Consider the following 23,915-nt stretch of genomic DNA (forward strand, 5'->3'; position numbering starts at 1 on the left):
TGTTACTGTCTGTTCTACCTCCTCAACATTTTGACATCTCATTACCACTTCATTCTGTTGCATATCTAGACCAGGCTTAAGTGTGTGTTGGAACAGTTGAGTAGAGAGGAAGAAGCCGTGGATAGTCTTGAAATGTACGTATTGGTGGTGTACTGATTGAGGAACCATGATCAGCACTATTAAGGTCAGCATTGTTTGTATATGTATGTATATATATCTGTACACAGCCCGTGGCGCCATGGGCGCCACAGACTGAATAAAAGAGTAAGGGGTAGTGGGGAGGAGTTAGGGCGGGACCGGTCCGGGATAAAAACTCGGAGGGGCCAATCAGGAGCCGCTTCGTCATAGATGCTGCGAGGCCGCTCCGCCGGCCGGCAGAAGGCTCCAGAGAGCCTCGGGTGGGGGGGGGACGGGAAGCCTTCCCCTGCCCACCGCTGCCTCTCTCCGGTTTCTGCCGGACCCGGGCGCTCCTCCGCCGCAGCGGAGGAGCGCCCGGGCCCGGCAGAAGCTTCCCCCGGCCACCGCTGCCTCTCCCCGGCTTCTGCCGGACCCGGGCGCTCCTCCGCCGCGGCGGAGGAGCGCCCGGGCCCGGCAGAAGCTTCCCCCGGCCACCGCTGCCTCTCTCCGGCTTCTGCCAGTGGGGGGGGGCGGGCTGCGCAGCCTTCTCCCGCCTGCCCTAGCGCCCATCTTATTCCCCTTTAAAGTGGGCTTATCTGCTAGTATATATATATGGAGGGTTGCCTGAAAAGTCAAAATCACCATGTTTGACATGGTAAGAGAAAAATTCTCAAAAAATTAAGAGGCTGCTAGAATAGTTCACAAGGAATGGCAGGGGTAGGCTTCCTTTTAAAAAGAGGAAGTCTCATGTAAACACAATGAACTTGAATGTGCACAGGTTCTAAGAAAACAAATGTCAATTGATGGTAAAGCTGGTGAAAAAGAGAATATGAACTGCCTATTGCAAAAAAATGAAGACAGGTGATAGTTTTGTCTGATCAGGAAACCAGCCATGGAGCTGTGAGCAGTAATGTAACCAGGAAATAAAGGGGTTGATAAATGAAGCTAGAAAATGTAGAGAAACCCAATGAAACTGTGAGGTAATTGCCTACACTGGAACTGCTTCTTCCAGGAAAGGATGTCAGAAAAACTGATTCAGATACAGGTGACTAAATTCTGAGCTTAATGGACATATTGAAAGTGGGTTGTTGAATCTGGATAATGTGTACCCTTAAAGAGTTAAAATGCAAAATTGTTGGTATTTTAAAACTTTGCAACTTGTTGCCACGATAAAACTACCTTCTCTAGAGCATGTGTATTGCCATTTTCTTTTTAAATGGATCACAAGAGGATCCAGAAACTATATGCCATGTAGGCCTAATTTCTGTTCTGAGTAAATTCATTATCCATTTGGGCATGAAATTGGGGATGGGCAGGTAGTTGTGAGATCCTGCATTGTGCAAGGGGTTGAACTGGCTGACCCCGGAGGTCGCTTCCAACACTATGATACTATGATTCATTGTTAGTTGTATAGAGAAATAAGCCCTAATGATATAACATTCTCATATTGCCTGTTCTGCCTTCACAGGAAAAATAGTTTATCACAAAATTTACATTTAAATGGATTCACACATGATTCATTTGTGAAAAACAATGAAAAATAATACTATTAATTCTTGGTGAGAAGCAAATACATTATCCCATATGTATTAAAGTGCTCATGCAGTACTTCCATAAATCTATACATCTGGAATTTTTATGGGTCTGGAAGAGGTACACAAGAGATCTATCTGCTGTGTTAATTCACTTTGTATGAGGATAGACTAAGGAATTTGGTGTCACATATCACCTTTCAAAAAGGTGCAGATGTCTGATATTATGGGTCTTGGCAGTATGTGAAATAAGGAATTCTTAATTTAGCAAAAAGGAAACTAAGGGAAAGGTTTTTATATAAGTATTTGTAAAATTATGCATGGATGGAGAAAACCTGGTAACTTCTTTCATTCTCTTGTAATATTAGAACTTGGGGGGCACCTAATGAAGGGAGTAGATTCAGGACAGATAAAATGAAATACTTCCTCCCTCGAGGAATAATAAAGTGGAATCCACTTTCATAGGCACTAGTTTGTTTTAAAGGAGGATTCAGTGAATTCATCATGAATATGTGTATCAGTTACTATTAGCCACTGTGGCTGATGGAACCTCCAGATTCAGAAACAGTAACACCATGAATACCAGTGCAGAAAAGAAGAGCTGGGGGGGGGGGTTGTTATACCCTGTCTCTCTCTACATGAAGAAGTTCCGAAGCAGCTTCCCTTCGTCTCCCCACAACAGACACCCTGTGAGGTTGGTGGGACTGAAAGAGCTCTAACAGAATTGCTCTGCAACAACAGCCCTAGGAGAATTGTGAGTAGACCAAGGTCTCCCACCAGCTGCATGCAGAGTGGGGGATCAAACCTGGCTCCCCCACTACATCATGCTGGCCTCTCTCTCACTTGTACACCTTCTGAGCTGCATGTAGTTGGTCACTGTGAAACACAGTATTGGACCAGGTAGAATGTTAGGCTGATAGAACTCTGCTAGGTTATGAATATTTTTAAAGAAAACACACATGTGGTTACAAATAAAGAAACCATGTATAAATCTTAGAAGTTGTGCTGAGTAACTATTTATTCATTAAATGTTGTAGAATTTCTCATTTTTATTGATAGATTCAAGTGAGTAGCCATGTTGGTCTGAAGTAGTAAAACAAAAATTGAGTTTAATGGCACCTTTAAGACCAACAAAGATTTATTCAGTTGAATGACCTGAACACCCATTCTGCACTTTGTCTGTTCTTCTCCACATCTGTCCTAAGTAGTCTCTTTAAAACATATATTAAGGGGCTGAAAAATATTAATTTGCTTCGGTTGTTATGAGAACTTGTGAATTACTTGTATCTTTAATAGTTAAGTGTACCCTGAGTTTGTACTTGCTAGAAGTACTTAATGGGTGCTGAATTTTTTCGAAGAACAGGACAGTTAAGTCAGTTTGATTCCAGTGAGGTCTTGGAGCTGAAGTTACTAGTTTCATCTGTTCTTCCTACCCCAACATTATGCTACTTGATTTCCCCTTGAGATATGTTAACTAGTCCCAGGTACATATTTGTGGATTTGTTTCTGTATAAAAATTAGAGGTTAGGTCATGTGCATTCATGTGTATCTTGGTATTGCTCTACAGCTGAACTGCAAACTATCCCCTTGTGTTTGGGCAGTTTAAAATATAATTATCTAAAGAGAACAATGACTCTTGAACTGGAAATTCGGTAAAATCACTGAGGTCAGGCAGCGCTCACAACTCACAGTGATGAATTGCAGCCAGTGTATTGCATCACTCAGTTCTCTTAAAACGTCTCTTATATGTCATGAGTGGGGCCAGTAGCATTAGTCTTTCCCAGGAAAGTGAAAATTAAGCAGCATTAGATTATCTCCTTTCTAATGTTAGCTGGCTGTCACTTTTTCCCAAACACTTAAGACTTGTTTCTTATTTCCTATTGATTCTAATCTATAAGTTTAGTTTGTATTTTCTCAGCTATTAAACTTTCTTAGTCCAGCATCTGAAAATTTATTCTCTTTCCTTGCTTTATCCTTCCCTTTATGTTGATGGGCATCCTCTAGGCAGCCCTAGAGTCAACTGTGGTCTTATTTTTGTAAGGCACTTAGTAGGTTTTAGGTTTATATAAAAAATAAATGGATGAGTGGCCTCAATGAAAATGTAATTCACTATGTTTCAAAGTTTATTAAATTGTGCACTCTCCTGATTGAATCTTCTTGTAGTAGTTCAGTTCTGAAGAAGTACCAATAGAGTTACCTAGCAGAAACTTGTTCTCTTGCCTCCCCACTTTCTGCTTCAATTCATTACATACATGCAGCCACTTTGAAGTTTGAGCTCACTGAACACCACGCAGTGCAGCAACATATCTAAAGATTCTCTGAAATAACTTTGAATGGGTGCCAGTGCCAATACAACAGTAGGCAAGCCTGCTACTGTCAGGCTTGTAATTAGTGTTTGGGTTAGCTCTCAGAAATGTGTGACAGCACATGTATGTTTTATTGATTTACAAATGGCATGGACCAAAATACATGTAATTCAAATTTTAAAAGGCTAATATTTTCTGATTTTCTTTTCTCACATGATGGAAGGGTGTTGTGATCTGTTGCATGCAGTTTGCAATATACAGTGTGCTCTGCAGGAAGCATCCATGTCATGTCATACATAGTTTTTTGGATGTGCTTTGGACTGGTGACTTCTTTCTTCACTTTCCACAGACAGTAGCATGACAACCACTGTTTTAGAAAGGCAAATTTTGTGCTGATCCAATCCCCTTTGTGTCAGACATGTTCTGAGGAACAGTTTCCTTGCCCCAGTTGAACAATTCTCAATGAGCTTAAAATGAGTGATTTTGGAGTAGGTGCAGTTGGAATTCAGCTAAAAATTTAATTCCAAGTAGAAAATGCCACCTTATTGCCAACGATGATAAAAAGTATTGGATTTTTTTGTAAGATCACTGAAGTCAGAATATATTTTCGAATTGGTGAGATGGTGAAACTATATATATAATGCACAACTTATAAAAACGTTTCATGATATGATCACTTTTTGAGGACAATATTTATGTCCAAATACTAGCATTTAGATTACCAGATTTAGGACTGTATCCTAAGCTACTTCCTGCTTGTATGAGATTTCTGCCATTTCCAAACACCTAGTTTGTCCTTTCCAAGTAGTACATAGAATTCGACTGAAAATTACATTGGAAGAAAATTAAAAGTCATGCTTAAAAATTCTGCACTCAGTTTTTGGGGAAGAGGCTGGTACTTGGGACTCCCATAAATATAAGGACAGTTTTGTTCTGGAAGACAGAAATGTTTGTTTACTCAGTGTCTAGCACTTGAAGAAACTATAGCTCCTCTAAAATTTCTTCATTGGACTTCAGCAACTAAAATATATTTTCTTACCACAGAGATCCATAATCACGAGCCTTGTTCAAAACTCTTTAGGTAAGTTATTCTGACCATATTTTCTCTTAATGTAGTTGGAATGAATCATACGTTCATAAGACTCTTTATTGTTGACCAGAATGAGCTTCCAACGAGCTACACAGATAAGTCTCACCCCATTCCCTGCACTTAATAGTATGCATTATCTCAGGAGACTCTGTTCCTGAAATCCATTTAATGATGTATCACAGGTGTGAGCTGTACTTCTAAATAAAGATTTGCTGTGTTCAACGCTTAGACAACCCTATATGTGTAGTTTTTATGACCCAGTATATGCAAGGTATATCAGTACAGTTCATTCAAGTGAATTTTTATTCTTACTACTAAAGTAGCTAACAGGCTCGCTAACAAAATTTCCAAGCATTTTCTTTCCGTATTGTGATGAAATCAAGCTTCGGCAGCACATATACTAAAATTGGAACGATACAGAAAAGATTAGCATGGCCCAGATGATTCCTGAAATCATGACATTGTTGAGGCAAAAAAAACAAACAGGGGGGAGCAAAATGATTGATGGTTCATTGTCTCCAAGCAATACATTTCACAGTTGAACTGTGTATCATTTATTGGTGAAATGATAGTTGTGCAGTAACCATACTAGTGCTGTTATAAAGCATCATTTTTATTGTTTAATTGTTTAAGCATCCGACAATTTTCTGTGCCTTGTATTATGTATAGATGGTGGCGTGAATGAGCTGTCTGATCAGCCTAGATACATATCCATAAAGTGTATGCTTTTCCATTATATATGAATTATGATATGATATATAAGCCGAATTTCTGTTTTTTTCTTAAGCTTCTATGACTATGCAGGCAAAGTCAATGAAGAGGATTTGGACCAAATTCTCAAAGATCGGCGAAAAGTAGGTTTATATATTTCTAAACTTTTTTCTTCTATATAAGGAATAAAACATGCTGCATGAATTAGTTTAATGTTGATGGCTCATGATGACTCAGGAGGGAATGGCTGAAAGTCTTAATTCAGAAGTTCACCAGCCTTATTCTGCAGTGCCTATATTTTAAAACCTCAATTTGCTTTCCTCAGCTTCCAAATGGACAGAAGCAAAGTAGAAGTTTTAACTGGCTGTCAGCCATTTCAGCCTCATAGTGGGGGGTGTACACCTGTCTCCTGTGAGGCTGAAACGGCTACTAGCTGTAAAAACCTTTGTTTTGATTCCCTCTGTTTGAGAGGGGGGCAAGCAAAACAGAGGTTTTAAATGGCTTCCAGCCCTTTAAACCTCACAGCTGATGGTTGGATAACTGGGCAAAAGGTTTGTGAAATGTTCAGGGGAGGCGGCTCCTCTGAACCTGGGTTCAGGTGGGTACGAACTGTCCAAATTTGAGACAGATTTAAGGTTGTGAACCAGTTCGTGCCCATTCCTATTCAGTGCAGAGACAGGCACATATAGGCTGTATGCTAAGGAAAGATGATACATGAAATGGTCTGTTGTACTTTCTCAAATTAACGTACTGCAACAGAAGCAGGCAGATGATTATTTGGAAAAATGCATTCCTTTTTAATTTACAGCAATAAAATTGGTAGTAAATGTAATCAGCAATTTTTCTCTACCACCAGCATTGCTAGTAGAAACCTGCAGTACCTAATTTCAGTACATGCAGAGATTAAAGATCTGCCTGAAAAGACAAGTGTGACAATACCACTAAGCAGACTTGCCACCCAGAGTTGAGCATCTCAGTAACAAGTTTGTGGGAAAGACCAAGTCTCCAGGCACCTGTATTGAGATAGGAATAAAACTGCAGAGCAACTCTTTCAGTTCAGGTTACCATAGTCGGTAGTGATGGTCACGAACCAGTTCACTAGCCAAACTTTGGTACAAACTTGGCCCAGTTTGTAGCCCCAGGACAAGGAAACACATTCTCCGATCATTTAACAGACTTTTGTCCAGCTCGGCTGTTCAGGCTATTTAAATCTAACAGGAGCAGGGCAGTTCTGCTAGTCAGCTGTTAGGTTGGAATGGCTGTGAGCCATTTAACCTGTCCATTTTGCTTCCAAGTGGGGGGGGAGTGAAACAGACTGGTGAAATAGTTGATGGGGAGCACCATTTAAATCTAATAGCAGGGTGGATCTGCCTGTCTGCTATTAGATTTAAATGACTGTGAGCCATTAAGAAGAGTTGGTTCTTATATGCCACTTTTCTCTACCCGAAGGAGTTTCAAAGCAGCTTACATTCACTTTCCCTTTTCTCTCCCCACAACAGACACCCTGTTAGGTAGGTGAGGCTGAGAGAGCCCTGATATCACTGCTTGGTCAGAACAGTTTTATCAGTGCTGTGGCGAGCCCAAGATCACACAGCTGGCTGCATGTGGGGGAGCGCAGGGAGCAAATCTGGTTTGACAGATTAGAAGTCCACACTCCTAACCACTACACCAAGCTGTAATTTGCGCCCCCCCCCCCAGTTCAAAGAGGGAGGAGTGAAACTGATGTGTTTAACCTTCCATGGCAAGGAGAATGGGGGTCCCAACTGGTTAATTTGGCTTGGAGAAATTGCAGCTTGGTTCAGGGCTTGGTTTAGGAGCTGTTGTGAATTGAACTTTTTAGGTTTATGCCCATTCCTGATAGTCAGTACAATTAAAGGTTGTTAAGTGACTCTGGAGATTCAGCTCCTGGTTCACAAAATGTCTTTTCTGCATGAAAACCATTGGCCAAGGCAGTGGTTTTTATTTTGAAGCCTGGTTCATTTCAAATGGCTCTATATAATCTGAATCATTTAGGAGTACCTGGAGCTACTAAACTAGTTTACTTGACTGTCTTGGACTTGTCTTTGTCAAAAAAGCCACATAGAAAATTTATTTGAAACCAAGGGGACTTGTGATAGGCTGGTTGAATCAGCCTTTTAAAATAAAATGTCAAAAATTAAGTATGTCCATGCAAAATGGTTGGTGTCCAAAGATGTATGGTAAGAACTATCTAGAAGCATGTAAATAAATGTTAATTCTTCAATAACTAGTAAAACAGTAGGATGATTGTAGAAAACTTATTTCTGAACGTGAAAATTGTTAATGGTCTTTAGGATATGCTACTATCATGCCCAGGTTTAGAGTCTGAGTAATAGCTGTCTGTGGACACATTTTTGAAATAAATGCAACACAAAATGTAATCCATTATGTGTAGGATTATAGGTAATGTAAGGAGATTCAATTTTATGTAAATTACAGGAATTACCTTAAATGTAAGACATTACACATAGAAAACTCCATTGTCTTGGTAAACAGAATAATTATGTTTAAGAATACTGGCGTCATTCTGGCTTTGTTAGCTATATTGGCTGTACTTTTAAAGTATTAACAGATAATACCATCTTTATCCTTCAGTTAATAATTTATCCTTTCTCTTAACTGTAGAATGTTATTGGATGGTACAGATTTAGGAGAAATACTCAACAACAAATGTCATATAGAGAACACATCATCCATAAACAGCTGACACAGATTCTTGGAGTGCCTGACCTTGTCTTCCTTCTCTTCAGTTTCATCTCCACTGCAAATAATTCAACACATGCTTTAGAATATGTGCTCTTTAGACCAAACCGAAGGTAAACAATTCTTGGCAGGGCTGGGGAGAGGGGCTATAATCTGTTCCAAAGATTTTGAATTGTCTATGGCAGTGGTCCCCAACCTTTTTATCACCGGGGGCCACTCAACGCTTGACAATTTTACTGAGGCCCGGTGGGGGGGATTGCCGTCAGCAATCAAGTGAGCTAGTCTATGGAACAAAGGGTTTTCACATGCTTCTGTAAACATATGGAAAACAATTTATCTTGGGATAAAGGTCTTGAAGCTTTCTTCAACACTGTATTTTATAGCTGAATGTCAAATGATTTGCTTTTCACTAGCTCACCGTTTAGAACATTCAAAACTGCTGTTGGTTGTCTCAGCTTAATATAGCTTTAAATTTTCTAGAGTATTTAAATTAAGCCATCACAGGTGAATGACCTTTGATAGTCAAAATCAGAAACATGTATGGGCTTTAAGGTTTCCCAAAATAGCAACTTCATTATAAGTTATAGCAAGAAGAGGTTGTGTAAATTAAATAGTAATATGCTGTAATAACCATTCAAAGCTAAACTTGGGAGTCCTACTGCCAGTTGATGAACACCACTGTGCCTCATAATCATATAATAAACTGTCACTATATTTGTTAGTCCACCTGTCTGTCTTTTTGCTAAAGTATTTCTTTTCAGAAATCTACTACCTATTACTTGCTCTACAGGAGGGCTCAGTCATTCACAAACAATCTGGGAGATTTTGTGGCATCTTAAAGAATCCTTCCTCTACCATAAGTGTCATTAAATAGAATACAGTAAAATAGAAGTTGGAAAGGATAGTTAGAATGGTGATAGTCTCCAAAATTTGGCAGGGAAATTAAAATACTGTCTTGTTTGTTGTTGTGTCTTCTGTGTAGTCTTACATGGGAACTGTACCAGCCAGCTGCAGCCGTTCCAACACCTCCTGACAGCACAAGCCACTTGTCCAGTGTCTTTAAAAGAGAGCCGCCCTTAAGTCTTTCTGTGCTGTCATTGAAGGACTTCTCTCTCTCACTCTGTCACACTCTCAGTCACTCAAATGGCTGTTGTTGTTTTTCTCTCTTTTTGATTCTAATTCATCTCCATGTCTTCAAAGATCTTGGTTTAAAAAGCACTCCAAATGTACAGCTACATTGGGCCAGACAAGTGGCCATTACACTCTTGCCTTTTATCTCAGGGAAGACCATAATGTCTCTTCCTCTGTCATCTGCAACCAGTTCCCCCCCCCCCCAAAGCTTGAAAAGAGGGTTTCATTCCTTAAAGCTGCCCATTGGAAAATTGTCTCAAAAGCAACACAAACGTCTCCAACAGCACTCCAAAGGAAATGCACCTGAACTTGCCTCCTCACTTCTGACTTTGCTGCCAGCTCACAGCTTCAAATGAGTATGTCATGGTGATCAAATCCATTAAACATGCCGAGGGGCCAGAGCTTCTGATGAAATCCCAAATTAATCACTGCTGTAGATGCAAGCATGTCTAGTTGGGCTGCCTGCTGTAGCTCAGCCAAGGGATATGGATTATGCTTACAGGAGGAATCTTCATTCAGCATAAAACTTCGAGCTCAGAGCCATTTGGCGAACTCTCCATCACTTCCAGGACCAACTGTTGCACAAGAAAGTGAGGCTCACTGGCAAACACAACAGCCAAAACACAAACAGGCAAGGAGGAGAAATATCCAGCATACTGCAAGGGAAAACACAAAGGTTTTCTTCAGCATAGGAGTACATTCTCAACCCAAGGACCACAAGAGATGGATAACCTGAACTGGATTTGGTCAGCAGGTGGCAGATATTATCAGGACAATGGCACCTATACCCTTAGGTATTCAAACAGATCTGAAACCAACTGGGTTACCCACTAGTTGACCTGCTCATATTTCAGCAGAGTGCACAGCAGACCCTTGGCTTTGTAAGCCATATCCATTGCTTGGAAGTGAAGCCAAGTGGATACCTTGCCTCTCCTGGGCCAAAAGGCCCTGCATTTCTAATCACCCACAGGATGCTGGAAAAGATTATTCAAGAGGAGGAGATCTGTGTCAGACCCCATTGACCAAGACAGCCCTGGTTCTCAGCCCTGATGAAACTGTATCCTCAACCTCCTAGGTGATCCTTACAGTTGGGGAAACATCCGCTATTTCTGGATCCCATATAACATCCAGGCCTGGGGTGTCTATAGCTCATCACTTTACAAAGACAAGTTGTTTTGAAAGAAGTCATTAAGATAATGTTGGCATCCATAAGAAATCAGATTGTCCAGATTGTACCTGAGCTAACTTCCATATGTGGAAGAACATCAAAGCCACACAGGCCACTGTAGCAGACGTACTCTCCTTCCTATGGAATGGCCTTTTTCAATATCTGTGGCTCAGTACACCGAAAAGATAAGTGGCCATGCTTGACTCCATTCTCCAATCTGTGGTGGGAGCCTGTCTCCACACCCCCAATTTAAGAGGTTTTTCAAAGGAGTGTCTTCCTATCCTCTTATGTTTCATTACTTTCCTTTGTGGATACTAAATTTGATTCTTCAGGCCTTAACTAAACCTCCCTTTGAACCACTAAGAGAAGTGTCTCTTAAGTTTATGACCTTTAAGATCTTATTCCTGGTAGTCATAGAATCAGGCAAAAGGGTCTTTGAACACAATACGCTCTCAATTCATCAAGGCTTATGTGTAATCCATAACGAAAAGGTGGTCTTTGTACAAATCAAATTTTTATTCCAAAGGTAAATTTTCTTTTCATAGGATTCAGGAGATCTGTCTCTCATATTTATGCTCTAGTCTTTCTTATCCAAGGGGGAAGGAGTGGCATAAATTGGATCTGAGGGCCCTGAGGATATATATCAGGAGAACATTTCCAGTAAGAAAGCCCGAGTCTTCATTCATGGCGTTTCAGCCAGTAGCTTAGGGCAAGAAAATGTTAAAAACATCACTGAGTGCCCGCTGCTTCAATGTATAGTGCCAGTCTATGATGCAAAAGGTGTATCTCTGCCCATGGCCATTTTGGGAAGCCAACTGCAAATTATGGCCTCATCTGTTCCCTTGGGCACATGCCCCAATGGAAGGCATTTGTAAACAACATAGATTTCTGCTTTCATAAGGCGCTATAAACTGGATACCATAGCCTCAGCTAGTGTAACTTACAGGTGGAAAATTCTACAGAATGTTCTGTGGTATTGTGTCTGTTTCCTTATCAGTGGTCCCACCGCAAGATTCCTATAAAGCTGTTCCAACATTCAAACTATCAAAATCATGGCCTCAATTTCAGTTAAGAACAGAACTTTGGTCACTTATCATGAAGATTCCTTTGACCTGGAATTTCATCTCAGCCTGAATTAAGAGAGGACATTCTGTTGTTTTTTTAATGGAAAGCTTCCCATTTGGTTCCATCATAGTATTTCAGTATACTGTTCTCTTGATTAGCTTCTGCTGTGAACTGTTTACCACCTGTTGTGGTTATGTTATCAACAAGTTAACCATGCTGCAGGATGTCCCTTGTTTATTTAAATATATAATATGTTATTTGGGGGCTTTAAATATCTCAGAACTGAGTAGGAGCACCTACAATGGAACAAGAAGCTGAGAGGTTGCATCTCGCTTCCTGCTTCAAAGGATGATGGGAAAGTCTCATAACTACCAAAAGTATGCCCTCAAGTTCCAGACAGGGGGAGCCTCTGTGGTAAGTGACCAGTATGCCATTCCATCCTCTGGCAAGTAAAAATTCCTACAAAAGGCAGAAAGGTTCTGTTCTAAAAAGACCTCTCGGATTCAACACCATTCCAAGAATACCACTGCTGATGCCAAGTTCTTGCAGTCACTTCCTATTCCTGAAGGGAAAACTGAGTGAAAAAAGCCAGTTATCTCCCCGTTGTCTCCATCCCAAGAGAGTCACAGTGCATGCAAATTCTGGAGGGCAACTAAAACAAGCACCTACCCCAGCATCACTGTTGTCTTATGGGTCCCCTTGCCATTTGTGGTACGATTATGACTGGAGGCTTATCTATTACCATTATTTGGATTACAAATATAATCCTTACTCTATTCCTCATTACCATTTAAGATACACACACACAGAGGTCATCCTCCATCTTCCTGCACATAGAACAAACCTGATAATGGTCTGAGGGAACAAGAGACATCTTTAGAACCAGGCACTCAAAAGTCCCTATTGTTCTGATTCAGAATTGGAGCTGTCCTCAGAAATGTCACAATTGGAGGGTGTAGCTGAAGCTGTGGTTCCATATCCTAGTGAAAACCTGTACGATTAATTTGTAATGGTAAATGTAATCCAAGTATTCAGGTGAAATCCTCCTTTCTGAAATTTCATAAAGACAAGATTGTTTTACAGCTTAGGCTTCCTTTCCTGCCTAAATTGGCTTCCTCCTGCCACTTAAATGAGGACCTTTTATTCTCAATATTTTTTCCTTCCCCAAAGGATGCTAAGGAGACATCTCTGTACTCAACATTGAAGAAGCCCTATATTTCTATTTGCACAGGACCGCGTCATTAAAGAAGAATATTAAACTCATTGTATCTTTTGGGAGGCCAAGGCAAGGTTCTAAGATCTCAAACCATCTCCCACTGGTTTGCCTTCTCATTCACCAGTGCTCTAGGAAAGCGGGAATTGAATGCCAACTGTATATATCAGCACTTTTCATCAAACATTCTTCTTTGAGACATGTGTTGTAAAGCTGCCTCTTGATCTACTCCTCAACCTTCATTAGGCACTATGCCATTCACATGGATTAATGGAGTGGGCAGAACCATCCTCCAGAGTCCCTTCTAATAACAGCTTCACACATCCCTCTTTGGAAGTAAGTTAGCTCCCTGCACTTTTGTGTGGGACTGCATAGAAGACATAACCATAAAAATATGCTTGCATTTACCTGTAAGTGATGTTCATTGAGTGTTCTCCTGTGCAGGCACACATCTCTCCTTCTGTCCTCTCTTTGAGTTTTTCTGGGATTCCCTTTGGATCTACCTTGCTAGTGATGGTCTTAATACATGGAATGGGGAAGGCAGTTCTCCCTTTTATATGCACTTTAGGTGGGAAAAGTACCCCAAAGCCACCTTGCATTGGTCTGTGGCTATCCTGCACATAAACAGTTCCCATGTGTGCCTGCACAGAACTCTCAATCATCAGTTACAAGTGAATGCAACTGTATTTTTCTCAACTTGCTATATGTTTACAAATTGCTGTTAAGGAAACTGATTCTGAGGGCTGATTTGGGTTCACTATGCACACGGCTGCAAACTTTAACTAGTTTAGTAAACAGATTCTCCATTTAGAGCTTTGTAAATCGATGGATGGTGTTGTCTGTGCAGCTCAAAATTATGCTTTTGTGTCTTTGGGAGGAGCCATTTTGATTCTTGTGTGTTTCTTTGGCAGTTTGAAGGAAAATGCCATTTTTACAATTTAGTAAGTGAGACAGTATTCTGTGGCTAGCACAGTAAAGTTCCTTGCATTTATTCAGTAACTCACAAAAATTTAAATTAGTTTAATTCAGACACGTTATTGGTGGGGAAATTAAAGTAAATGTAAATATATTATTACTGTGATCAGAATGTCATATAAAGAAAATACTTTGCATGTTATTTGGCAAACTTCCCAGAAGTTAACAATTCTTCCCATACTTCTTCTACAGGTATAATCAAAGGGTGTCACTTACTATTCCTAATCTAGGCAACACAAGCCAGCAGGAATACAAGGTTTCTTCAGTGCCAAATACTTCTCAGAATTATGCCAAAGTTATTAAAGAGCATGGGTAAGCATACCTTTAATATGCCAATGTGTCAATAAAATGAGCAATCAGTGAGACAATAAGTGGGGCTTTTGATTATTTCTTCTGAGTTTGTTTTTTTGATCAGTACAGATAAAGCAAGTTCAGTAGAAAAGCAGTTCTAGCATGCCTAGTATTAGAAGACCTGTGTGTTTTTATTCAGTTTTCTGCGTAATGGCTTGATGTATCCTTGCTGAATATTGTCATTACAATAGAACTGTAGTAATAGTAATTGAACAAAGTAGCTTCTGTATTCCTTACCTTTGAGTAAATATTTACTGATTAATCATTTTAATGACAAGCTGGGCAAAAATCACCTTTGGTCTTCAAAGAGCCTCCGCAGTTCAGGTTGTTTTGGATCTGTGAATATGACTCTTTTAGATATAGTTTATTGTTGTAAGCTTATTCCTAAATATATAAGTTGCCTCAAAAAGGGAAAGGCAGCTCAAAGAAGAATTTTATTGTGCTTTTCCTAACTACTTATTTCTGAACTTTTTAGTACCGATTTTTTTGACAAAGATGGCGTTATGAAAGACATCAGGGCTATATATCAGGTTTATAATGCACTTCAGGAAAAAGTACAGGTAACTCCTTTTATTTTAATACTAGCCTTAACATTTGATTGTAACATTTTGTGTGTTTATGTATGGCTGTGAAAAAAGTAGCTTCTTTTTGAATTTACAATGTCTTGACTTTGTTATAGCTTAATATATTTTAGTCCTCTTGAGTTCATAGATTAAAAATGGCTGGTTGTAAACATTGTAGTTAATAATTGTCTGCTAAGACTGAAGCAACTCTAGAGATAATTAAGGTAGATTAAGGTGATGGGGCCAGTGGGTACCTCAGGGTATGTCTGAAAAGAAGGCTGAATGTATGCAGCTGTATTCCAGTGCAGACATTCCTTTTATGGATTTGATTATAGTTGTATCTGTTGCATCATGCATTAAGGTTCTTTATGCATTAAATATTTGATGAAGGTCTGTTAAATCCTAGAGTGTGTTCTAAAAATAAGTAGAAAATGGAAGTCTCTCTTATCCATTCCTTACTGTTCAGCATTTTAAGATCAGCGCCAGTTATCTCTCCTTTTAAAGGCCTTCATACTCAGCATGCACATCATTATTACAGACTCGTGTGAACACCCAGAACTAGCTGCCCAGTCATATGCCTGGAACTTGGTTTGTGGTATTATGGGCAGAGGAAGCTGTTAGAATTGCAGCTGCCCTCTCTTTTTCTCCAGTTTCTATTAAATATCTCTGAGGAAGTGGGAAACCCTGGGAAGATCTCTAGTGTCAAGATATTCCTTTAAGATCTATTAGTTTTTCGGATAAGCCAAAGCACTGGGCATCTACAGAATATATTTTGGATTCTGTAGCACTATGTTCAGCCTTCTTAGTCTTTCCCATATCATAGCGTCTATAACAAGAAGGATAGTCTGGAGGAGGGAACTCTGAAGCCACTGTGCCAAAATTTCTAAAAACATTGCTGGGGCAACATCAAAGCTATGCCAGCTAACCTTAAATATATATATATATATTTAAATGTATATACCACCTTCACCTGAGACTCAGGGTTGTATTTGCCTTGTCCCTGAGTTTGGTATGGCTTCTCAGGAGTTAAAAAGATGCTTGCTTGCACATATGAGTCTTTTTATTAGAATTCTTGCCAACTAGTGGGTGGGTGAACTGTTGTGGAGTTTCAACCCCCTTATGAGTTTCTATGTTATAGTTCTTTTGCATAGTACATCTTCACTGAAAAGTAAAATTAAGTTTACACTTGCATGATATTTGAGACTTTAATATAATATCAATTTTCCAGGATAACAGCCATTGATATCTCTAAAAAGCAGTCCTTGCCAATCTTTGGATTTTCATGCAGTTTTCTGAATCCTGTCTGCCTTCTTGCTTTGTTATTTATTACTAGAAATTAAGCCCGCTGTATCTGAAATACAGCGAGCGCTAGCGGGCATTGGGTGGGTGTAGGAGACCTCTGCTGCCCCTCCTCCCTCCCGGGCCCCCAACTCACTCCCCTGACTCACACCCCCCCACTCACTGCCCCGCCCCCCCTACTCCCAGCTTCAGCGCGGGGCTCGGAAGCCCGCGCTGAAGCCTGCCCCGCGCCCCCCACCAACTCCCGGCTTTAGTGAGGGGCTCCAAGCCCCGTGTGGAAGCTGGTCCAGCCCCCCCCACTCCGGGGCTGATCATGGGGCTTCGGTGCGGGCCAAGGGACAGCCCCGCTACGTCTGCGATGTGGCGGGGCTGTCCCTTGGGCCGCCCTGAATCTTCCCCCCTGCCTGACTTCAGGGCAAGCTAAGGGACAGCCCCGCTACATCTGCGATGCGGCAGGCCCTTGGCCTGTCCTGAAGCAGGGCAGCTATCTACCTGTTGTGCATAATGGCGGCTGTGGGCCAAAGGCAGCCCAGGTTCGGAAGTGGGCGGGTCGGAAGGCACATTGCCCCTCATCAATCTAGGGGCAAGGGGCCAATGGGCTCTCTTCCCCAACTCGGACTGAGCCCACCCCCACACCCCTTACTGCTTTATTTATACCAGTCCCGCAGAGTGGTGTAAAAATTATTGTGCTAGTCTCTGTTGTTTCTGGCACATTATTTATCTCCAGGATTAAATACAGTGTGTTTTGAAGGTCTTGTTGAAATATTATTACAATCAAATGATGACGGTTTTGTGGCCATTATTTGTAAATATCTTGCAGCTAGCTTTGTAAATCATTAGGAATGAATACACTTCTACTAGAATTGTTTCTTGAGGAGTCACCTTTTCTACTCAGTTTCAGTTGCTGCAGTCTAAATAAACTTTCACAACAACAGTTACAGTGACCAGTCTTCCTCATGTGTACCAAATGTCCACTGGAGTCTTATCTATAGAGTATAAAATGAGGCTTAAAAATAAGTATTGTCAGAAAAAGGTTCTAGGAGATAGTGGTGGCTGAGATAAGGGCTATACAATTCTTTTCAGGATGGGTTACTGTTGTGTTGATGTTGCTTCTGTTTAGTGCATTAACTGTGATGTGTTTAATCAAAGCTTGACTATTAATCATATTTCCCTCTGCTGTTAATAAGAGAATGGCTGCAGGGGGATCTGTGGTAATTTCCTTTATATACTACAGTAATTGAAGTTTGGACACAACCTGCATAGAATGATGTCTGCCTAATTTTCACATTGTATATCTAATGTTGTACACATTAGTTAAACTAATCTCATTGTGTTTCTCCCAGGCAGTATGTATAGACGTAGAGAAAAGTGAACGCACTGTTGAATCTTTCCAGACAGAGGTGAATAAGCTAAAAAGGCAAATCTCACAAAGAAAAAATGAAAAGGAACAAGAAATAAGTAAGCCCCTTCTGCAAATATCTTCTAACTTGGAAAATTGGTGTAATATTATATACCACTCCATGGTGCTCTGTTCACAGTCTAAAATTATTCTAATCAAGCCTTTTATTTTAGGAGAACTTAATATAGATATAAATTTTGAGCAAAAATGTCGACATATTAAGAAAACTGAGGGGAAGGGGCAAATAGTATATCAGGTTTGGACTGACAAATAACGCTCACACGTCACACATAAATATGCAGGTTGTTCAAGTGGAACATTTCCCTCTCCCTCCAATTATTTTCAGTGAGATTCCTCCCCCCAGTTGTTCCAAACCAAGCATTTCAGATCTTCCCTTCTCTAGCTACTTTGATTTGGCAGCAGAGACAGAAGATGCTTCAGCTAAGCACCAGCTACTTCAGTTCTCCATGCAACAGCCATTGGGAAAGAGTCAGGAGGTGCCTTGATGCAGACCAGACACTGGGCTGGAAGAATCCCAGCACCAGCAGAAAAAAATGTGTAACTGACAAAGTACAGTAACGAGTGAGATGAGTTACACAGACTGCTACTAAACAGACCAAGAAAAACTGAGTGCGGGGGGGGGGGGGGTCATGTGCTATAGCTATGGTGACTTGTGGCTTGCTTGATTTGCCCATCAAAAGTGCCCCAAATGGGACATTTTTCAGCATTGGACATGAAAGATACCAAGTTTCTAAAGTTCTAAATAAGAAATACCTATAGTTCAGCATTCACAGCTGAATAAGAATGTGGCCTGCAATTTTTATATGGCAATTACAAACCTCTTGATACTGTATTTGGTATTAATTTGTTATAAATGGCTGCTTAGTGTGCCATTTTTTGTGGAAGGCAGCACAGTTCTGTGATAATGCTTTTATTGAATAAATCCGAAGTAGCAGGTCATGACGTTTCTTTGGGTCAGTGCTGTTCTTATTTCGTGTTGCTCTTGAAAATCGGTCATATTTTATCTGGCTATATTTAAATTAATAGTTGGAGTCCAACTGGAAGCCAAGCAGACCTTTAAAGGAGAAAGCAGGAGGGAATATTGAGGCCTTCTTGAAAACAGAATGATGTGCATGTAGAAATCAAACTGGACATATATTGAGGTGAAGGAGAAAGCTACTTTGAGGAAGAATACAGCTAAGGAGAACAATAGTTGAAAGAATAGAATAATCAAATAATATGACTTTTTATTGAACACCCTTGTGTGAAATTGTGAGCACAAAGTGCCATATATAGTTCCTGTTTCCTTAAATGTTCTGACATTCTGGCAAGCATTTAGCCAGTATATATGATTAAACTTTCAGTACCTAATTGGAAGAATAACATGCTACTTTTGTTAGAGTATTAGCAGTACGCAGTCTAACATCTGGCAAGTAAGTATAAAAGTCATGGAGCATGGTTTTTAAATAATATCAGCTTTAAAATGTTTTGAGGGTCTACTGTTTATTTAATTTCTTAGGACATTTCTGTTTTATCTTATTTTCCCTAGAATATTTCACTTTGCTAGAAATATGAACATTTTAAAAATGTGCATATTTTGAGTTATTATTATTATTATTATTATTATTATTATTATTATTATTATTATTATTATTATTATTATATTTATATTTATACCCCGCCTCCTCCCGAAGGCTCGAGGCGGCTTACATAAACCCGTCCCCTAAAACCAAAGTTCTGATCATATTTTAATGATCTCCATGCAAGTATTTAAGTGCAGTTGTTTTATTCTCCTCTGCGATTTTTAGTATTATCACCCTTACTGTTTTCACACATTGGGCTAACACCATGCTGTGGAAGACCTATGGCAAAAAAAGAGCTAAAGTTGAGGACAGTGGCACCTTAGTGACCAACAAGATTTTTGGAGTGTGGAGCTTTGACTCTCAGAAGTTTCCCCCCAAAGATTTTGTTGGTATCTAAGGTACTATTGGACTTGATTGTTGCTCTTCAATTGCAGTGAAACTTGGCTACCCTCCTGAAACAAAGAAACAGAAGATGAGAGAAGTTTATGGGGCAGCAAAACCATAAAACAAATAACAAATTTCAAACGTATCATAGAATCAAGGAGTTGAAAGAGGTTTAAAGACCACCCTGCCAAACCCCCGGCACCATGCAGGATAACCTAAAGCTTTATATAAAGATCATCATAAAACATTATTTTCCTCTTCCCTTTTATTGTTTGTATCATGTCTATCAGATTTTATGCTATTATAGCAAGGAATGGCAGTTCTTTGTCTTAATACTAAACTGGAGAATATTAAAAGCATAGGATTGTGAGAAGGGATGGAATATCTACTCAGGAAAGGTCTATGCTAGGCTTAAAATACCATGTGCAAGTATTTTAACATTTCCCTGTAATGGGTGACGTTTGGCTAACATCCATGATTATGCATTGTTAATCATTTGAAACTCTTTTTTCTCTTTTCAAACTATCTACTTTGGAATGGTATACCTAGAATAATTTGAACACTATCATAATCCAGGGATTTATATGATCAAACAAGGGTTGACCATACTGATCCAGTACACAAGATTTCTATTGTTATTATGGACCAGGAGGGAATTACCCCCAATCAGGAGAGAGCCCTCAGCGAGGAAGAGCTAATAAATGGTCAGCTCTCCACCTACAAATTTCTGCCAGTTTTAGAAGTTTGCTGGGTGGTAGCTTCAGAGCATGCCCTGCTGCCAGTAAGTTCTCCTGGCCTCTATCAACTCAAGAGGAGATAGGAATGGGGGGTGGAGTGAGCTGCCTCCTGGCACAGTCTTTGTGCACCTTCTGGAGAGGGGGCTGTGGGAGACCCAGAAATGGCCCCCTGCCAGCCCTCTGGGACCAAGGGCAGCCAGGAGAAGCCTCTGCCCTGGGAATATTTACTCCTGAGTAAGTTATGAGAAGTTTGCAATTTGCAATCTGAGGAGGAATGCTTTTGGGATAACCATCACAGGCAATTGCAGCAGGGACAATAATGCTGATGTGGGTGGGACTGGGAAGATGTAGACTTTCCTTTTCCATACAGTACTACCTTGGTCTCGCTTCAATAAATAAATAAGTTCTATTTACTGCAAGTATCACTTTTTTCCCAGTTTAAAATAATGTGGAATTTTCTCAAAATGACTCAACAATAGAATCATCAGTTGAGGGTGGGTGGGTTGCAGTGTATTAATACTCTGTGAAAAAACAATCCTGCCGAAATTTCCTAAATCCTTATTTCCTCCTTGCCCCCCCCCCCAAGTTATGTCTCTAGAAACCACGGGTTTCCAACTTAGAGAGTTGGGTAATGTTTTTCAAAGTTCCTTGTTCATTATAGTTTAAGGAGAGCCATAAAATTATGTCATAGTCTTTTCTGTTGCTATGGCTCAATGGTAGCAGTTACTACAATGATTTAAGTGTTCTCAATTGGGCATGTAACTTATGGGCTAGCCTTCCATTCCTGAAGAGCAAGACTGTGCACAGAAACAGCTGTGATTGAGAATAAACTCATACTTTCCAGGAGAATATCACCAAGAAAGTAGCACTGTATGGAAACCATTCTTATTTTTCCCCTCTGGACCAATACCATAACAAATGGGTTACTGCCAACACATGTTCTAGCACCTGCCAATAATGTGTGAAGGAGAGGTGACAAAACACACTGTATGACAGTGGCAGCAAGTTCAGTGAATAGGAGTATAGAAATTGGTACCTCTTGGTGGCAACTTCATGAGAAATGTGTATACTCCAACCCATAATTTATTAATGGTCAAGACAGGATGCTGCTGTTCATGTCAGGGCTTCAGAGATTTGTGTGTGTGTGGGGCGGGGGAATATTACCTGTTAGTGGCTGTTACAAAATTAAGCCATAGCAACACTGTTGCCCTTTAGATATATACCATAGCATGCCATGCTCCTGTTGATTCTTTCACAATGTGAAAAGTATAACTATAGCAGCTGGTTATCAAGAATGTCTTTACTATCCTTTTATGTTAAGTAGAGCCATTGATTTGGGTTGGCCTTGCCTTGTTTTTTTTAAATAACTTGAGTAGAGAACATATGTTTAAGTTCCAGTCCCCTGTCCATAGCACTACACTTAAGTACAGACCAGTGTATAAATAGATAAATAGATAGATAAATTGATTTGAAAGGTAATTACAATATTTCTTTAACACTTTTGTAGGATTGCAACAAGCCATCTTAAGCAGGCAAATGTCAAATGATGCGTTGGAGCCTATATTCATCCCCCGAATGTCCCGTGCTGGATTTGCTGTGAAAGGTAGCAGTCTTGAAGAACTGGATACTTCTGACCCTCCTCCTCCTCCTTATGCTGACTTCAGTGTGATCAATCATGACAGTGCCATACGCTCTGGTGTCCTAGAAAGCAATGTTTTCATGCCTCGACCTCAGGCTGTGGGCTCTTCTAGTTATGTTTCCACAAGTACAGCGTTGAAGCATTCTGACAATGAAACATCCATGCCACCTTCTTCCCAAAGGGCAACTGGTGACAATGGTAATGAATCAGACAGTGACTATGAAAACTTGCTCGAACCAACAGAGTCATCTGACAATGAATACGCACAAACAAGGGATTCTCGGCCCTTGACACATGCTGATGGAGACTCCAGGAACGCTCAAGTCCCCCAGGTTTAATAGAACATAAGCTTAATAGAGCACTGTCTTTTTCCTAATTGTTACAGAAATATTTTGGGATTTAACTTGGAGGAAGGAAAAGATCTACAACAGCGGATTATTGTGCACAGCGAACATAGAAGACTTGCACTTAGATGGCTTATTCACTTTGTGATACACTTTTGCAAGTTTTATAATGGAGTCATTAGGATAATCAAGCTACTAATATTGTTGAGAGTCATGGATGTACTGGTATACATAAGCAACATAAAATTTGAAAAAAAATAATCTTGTTGCTATTCCCCATAAGAAAAATGGGATTAGCAACTAAGCACAGTCTAATGATCTCAAATCAAAACTTACCTCGTGCACTATCATGCCTTGAATTTTAGGGTGTTTATTTCTAAGAACTTTGATCAACGGGCTTGTTAAAAGAGGAAGCCAAATAGATCATTGCCAGAAGAAAATAAACTTTGATAATTCCAAGAAGCCTGATTGGAACAAATGTGAACTATCTTCTCTGCATGTCCTTTTAATAGAGATGAGATTTGTTTCAATCTGTTTTTTTTCTACTAGCCTGATGTATACCACTTACAATTATGGTTGCCTTTTTATGTAGGAAAGTGATTACCAGTAAGTCATCATTGAATGTCTTGAGCATAACTATTCTGACTTTGGTGGATTTAAAGTGACTTTGCCACACAATCCTCACTATCTTTGTTTTAAAAATATGAAGAGCACATAGCAGGAGGTGATGAAATATATGTGGTCAGTACAGCGACAGTATGGCTTTAGAACTCTACAAATGTTGAACATTGAATGAAGACAAGTTCTTGCAAGTTAACCTGTAAAAATGTCCAGATTTCATAAACATTAATTTATGAAAGACATGGGAAATGGAAGAGTCTATCTAGCATACAACTCTTGGATTTCCCTCTTTAAATTGCAACTCTTGTCTGGGTGGGGGGGTTAAATTTTGATGACATGAAGTAGAATCTGCTTCATCAATGCTTTGGATGCACTTACTTTAATGCTTGCAGTAAATTTTTTGCCCCAAAGGTGTAAAACAAAAATACGTAGTCATCGGGCTCTTTATGTTAATTAGCCAATAGCAAACTGCATTCTATGATAATGCATTTATAGACTCATGCAATCCCACTTCCTATTAAACTCTATTAGAATACTTCCTTTCAGGTTATCTAATGTTAAAATCCCAGCAGTCCTACAATCCCAGATTTATCTGTTAATCTATGATACTAACCACAACCCAAGTGGCTTTGAAATAAGGTAAAAATACTGTCTCCTTGGATGTTTGGGTCTTTAAACATGTTCTGTACTAAACATACTTTGGCCTTAACATGATATGTATTGTTTTTCATTGCTGCAGTCCATTCTAATTAATAGACATGTTTGGGTTTTATTAACTTTGGGTATCTGCAAGCAACTATAGTGCTGGTTTGTTAAATAAGTGCTGTTGCCATCTCATCAGTTCACTCAAGAAAGTTTATTTTTGTCGCACAGAAACCTTTAATGTACATCTCTGACAAAGCAGTTTAATGTAACAATAAAATCTTATTTAATCCTTTGTTTTTAAATATCTGCCAGCAAGGTTCC

The 23,915-nt window shown here is 39.9% G+C and overlaps 1 protein-coding gene and 1 pseudogene across 1 annotated transcript in view; both read left to right on the forward strand.

Annotated features, from left to right (window-relative positions):
• The window catches only part of ABRAXAS2 (abraxas 2, BRISC complex subunit), a 30,695-nt gene extending 6,799 nt beyond the window's left edge, over positions 1-23,896 (forward strand). The window contains exons 3-9 of the mRNA XM_077350046.1: positions 5,000-5,036; positions 5,833-5,899; positions 8,400-8,590; positions 14,222-14,341; positions 14,856-14,940; positions 17,586-17,700; positions 21,853-23,896. Coding sequence (XP_077206161.1) covers positions 5,000-5,036; positions 5,833-5,899; positions 8,400-8,590; positions 14,222-14,341; positions 14,856-14,940; positions 17,586-17,700; positions 21,853-22,322 — 1,085 coding nt within the window. The 3' untranslated portion in view covers positions 22,323-23,896. The remainder of the gene's footprint in view (positions 1-4,999; positions 5,037-5,832; positions 5,900-8,399; positions 8,591-14,221; positions 14,342-14,855; positions 14,941-17,585; positions 17,701-21,852) is intronic.
• Positions 5,415-5,511, forward strand: LOC143844105 (U6 spliceosomal RNA; annotated as a pseudogene).
• Positions 23,897-23,915: the final 19 nt, after the last annotated feature.

This window comes from Paroedura picta, chromosome 8, assembly GCF_049243985.1.
Source record: "Paroedura picta isolate Pp20150507F chromosome 8, Ppicta_v3.0, whole genome shotgun sequence".
Taxonomy (NCBI): Eukaryota; Metazoa; Chordata; class Lepidosauria; order Squamata; family Gekkonidae; genus Paroedura; species Paroedura picta.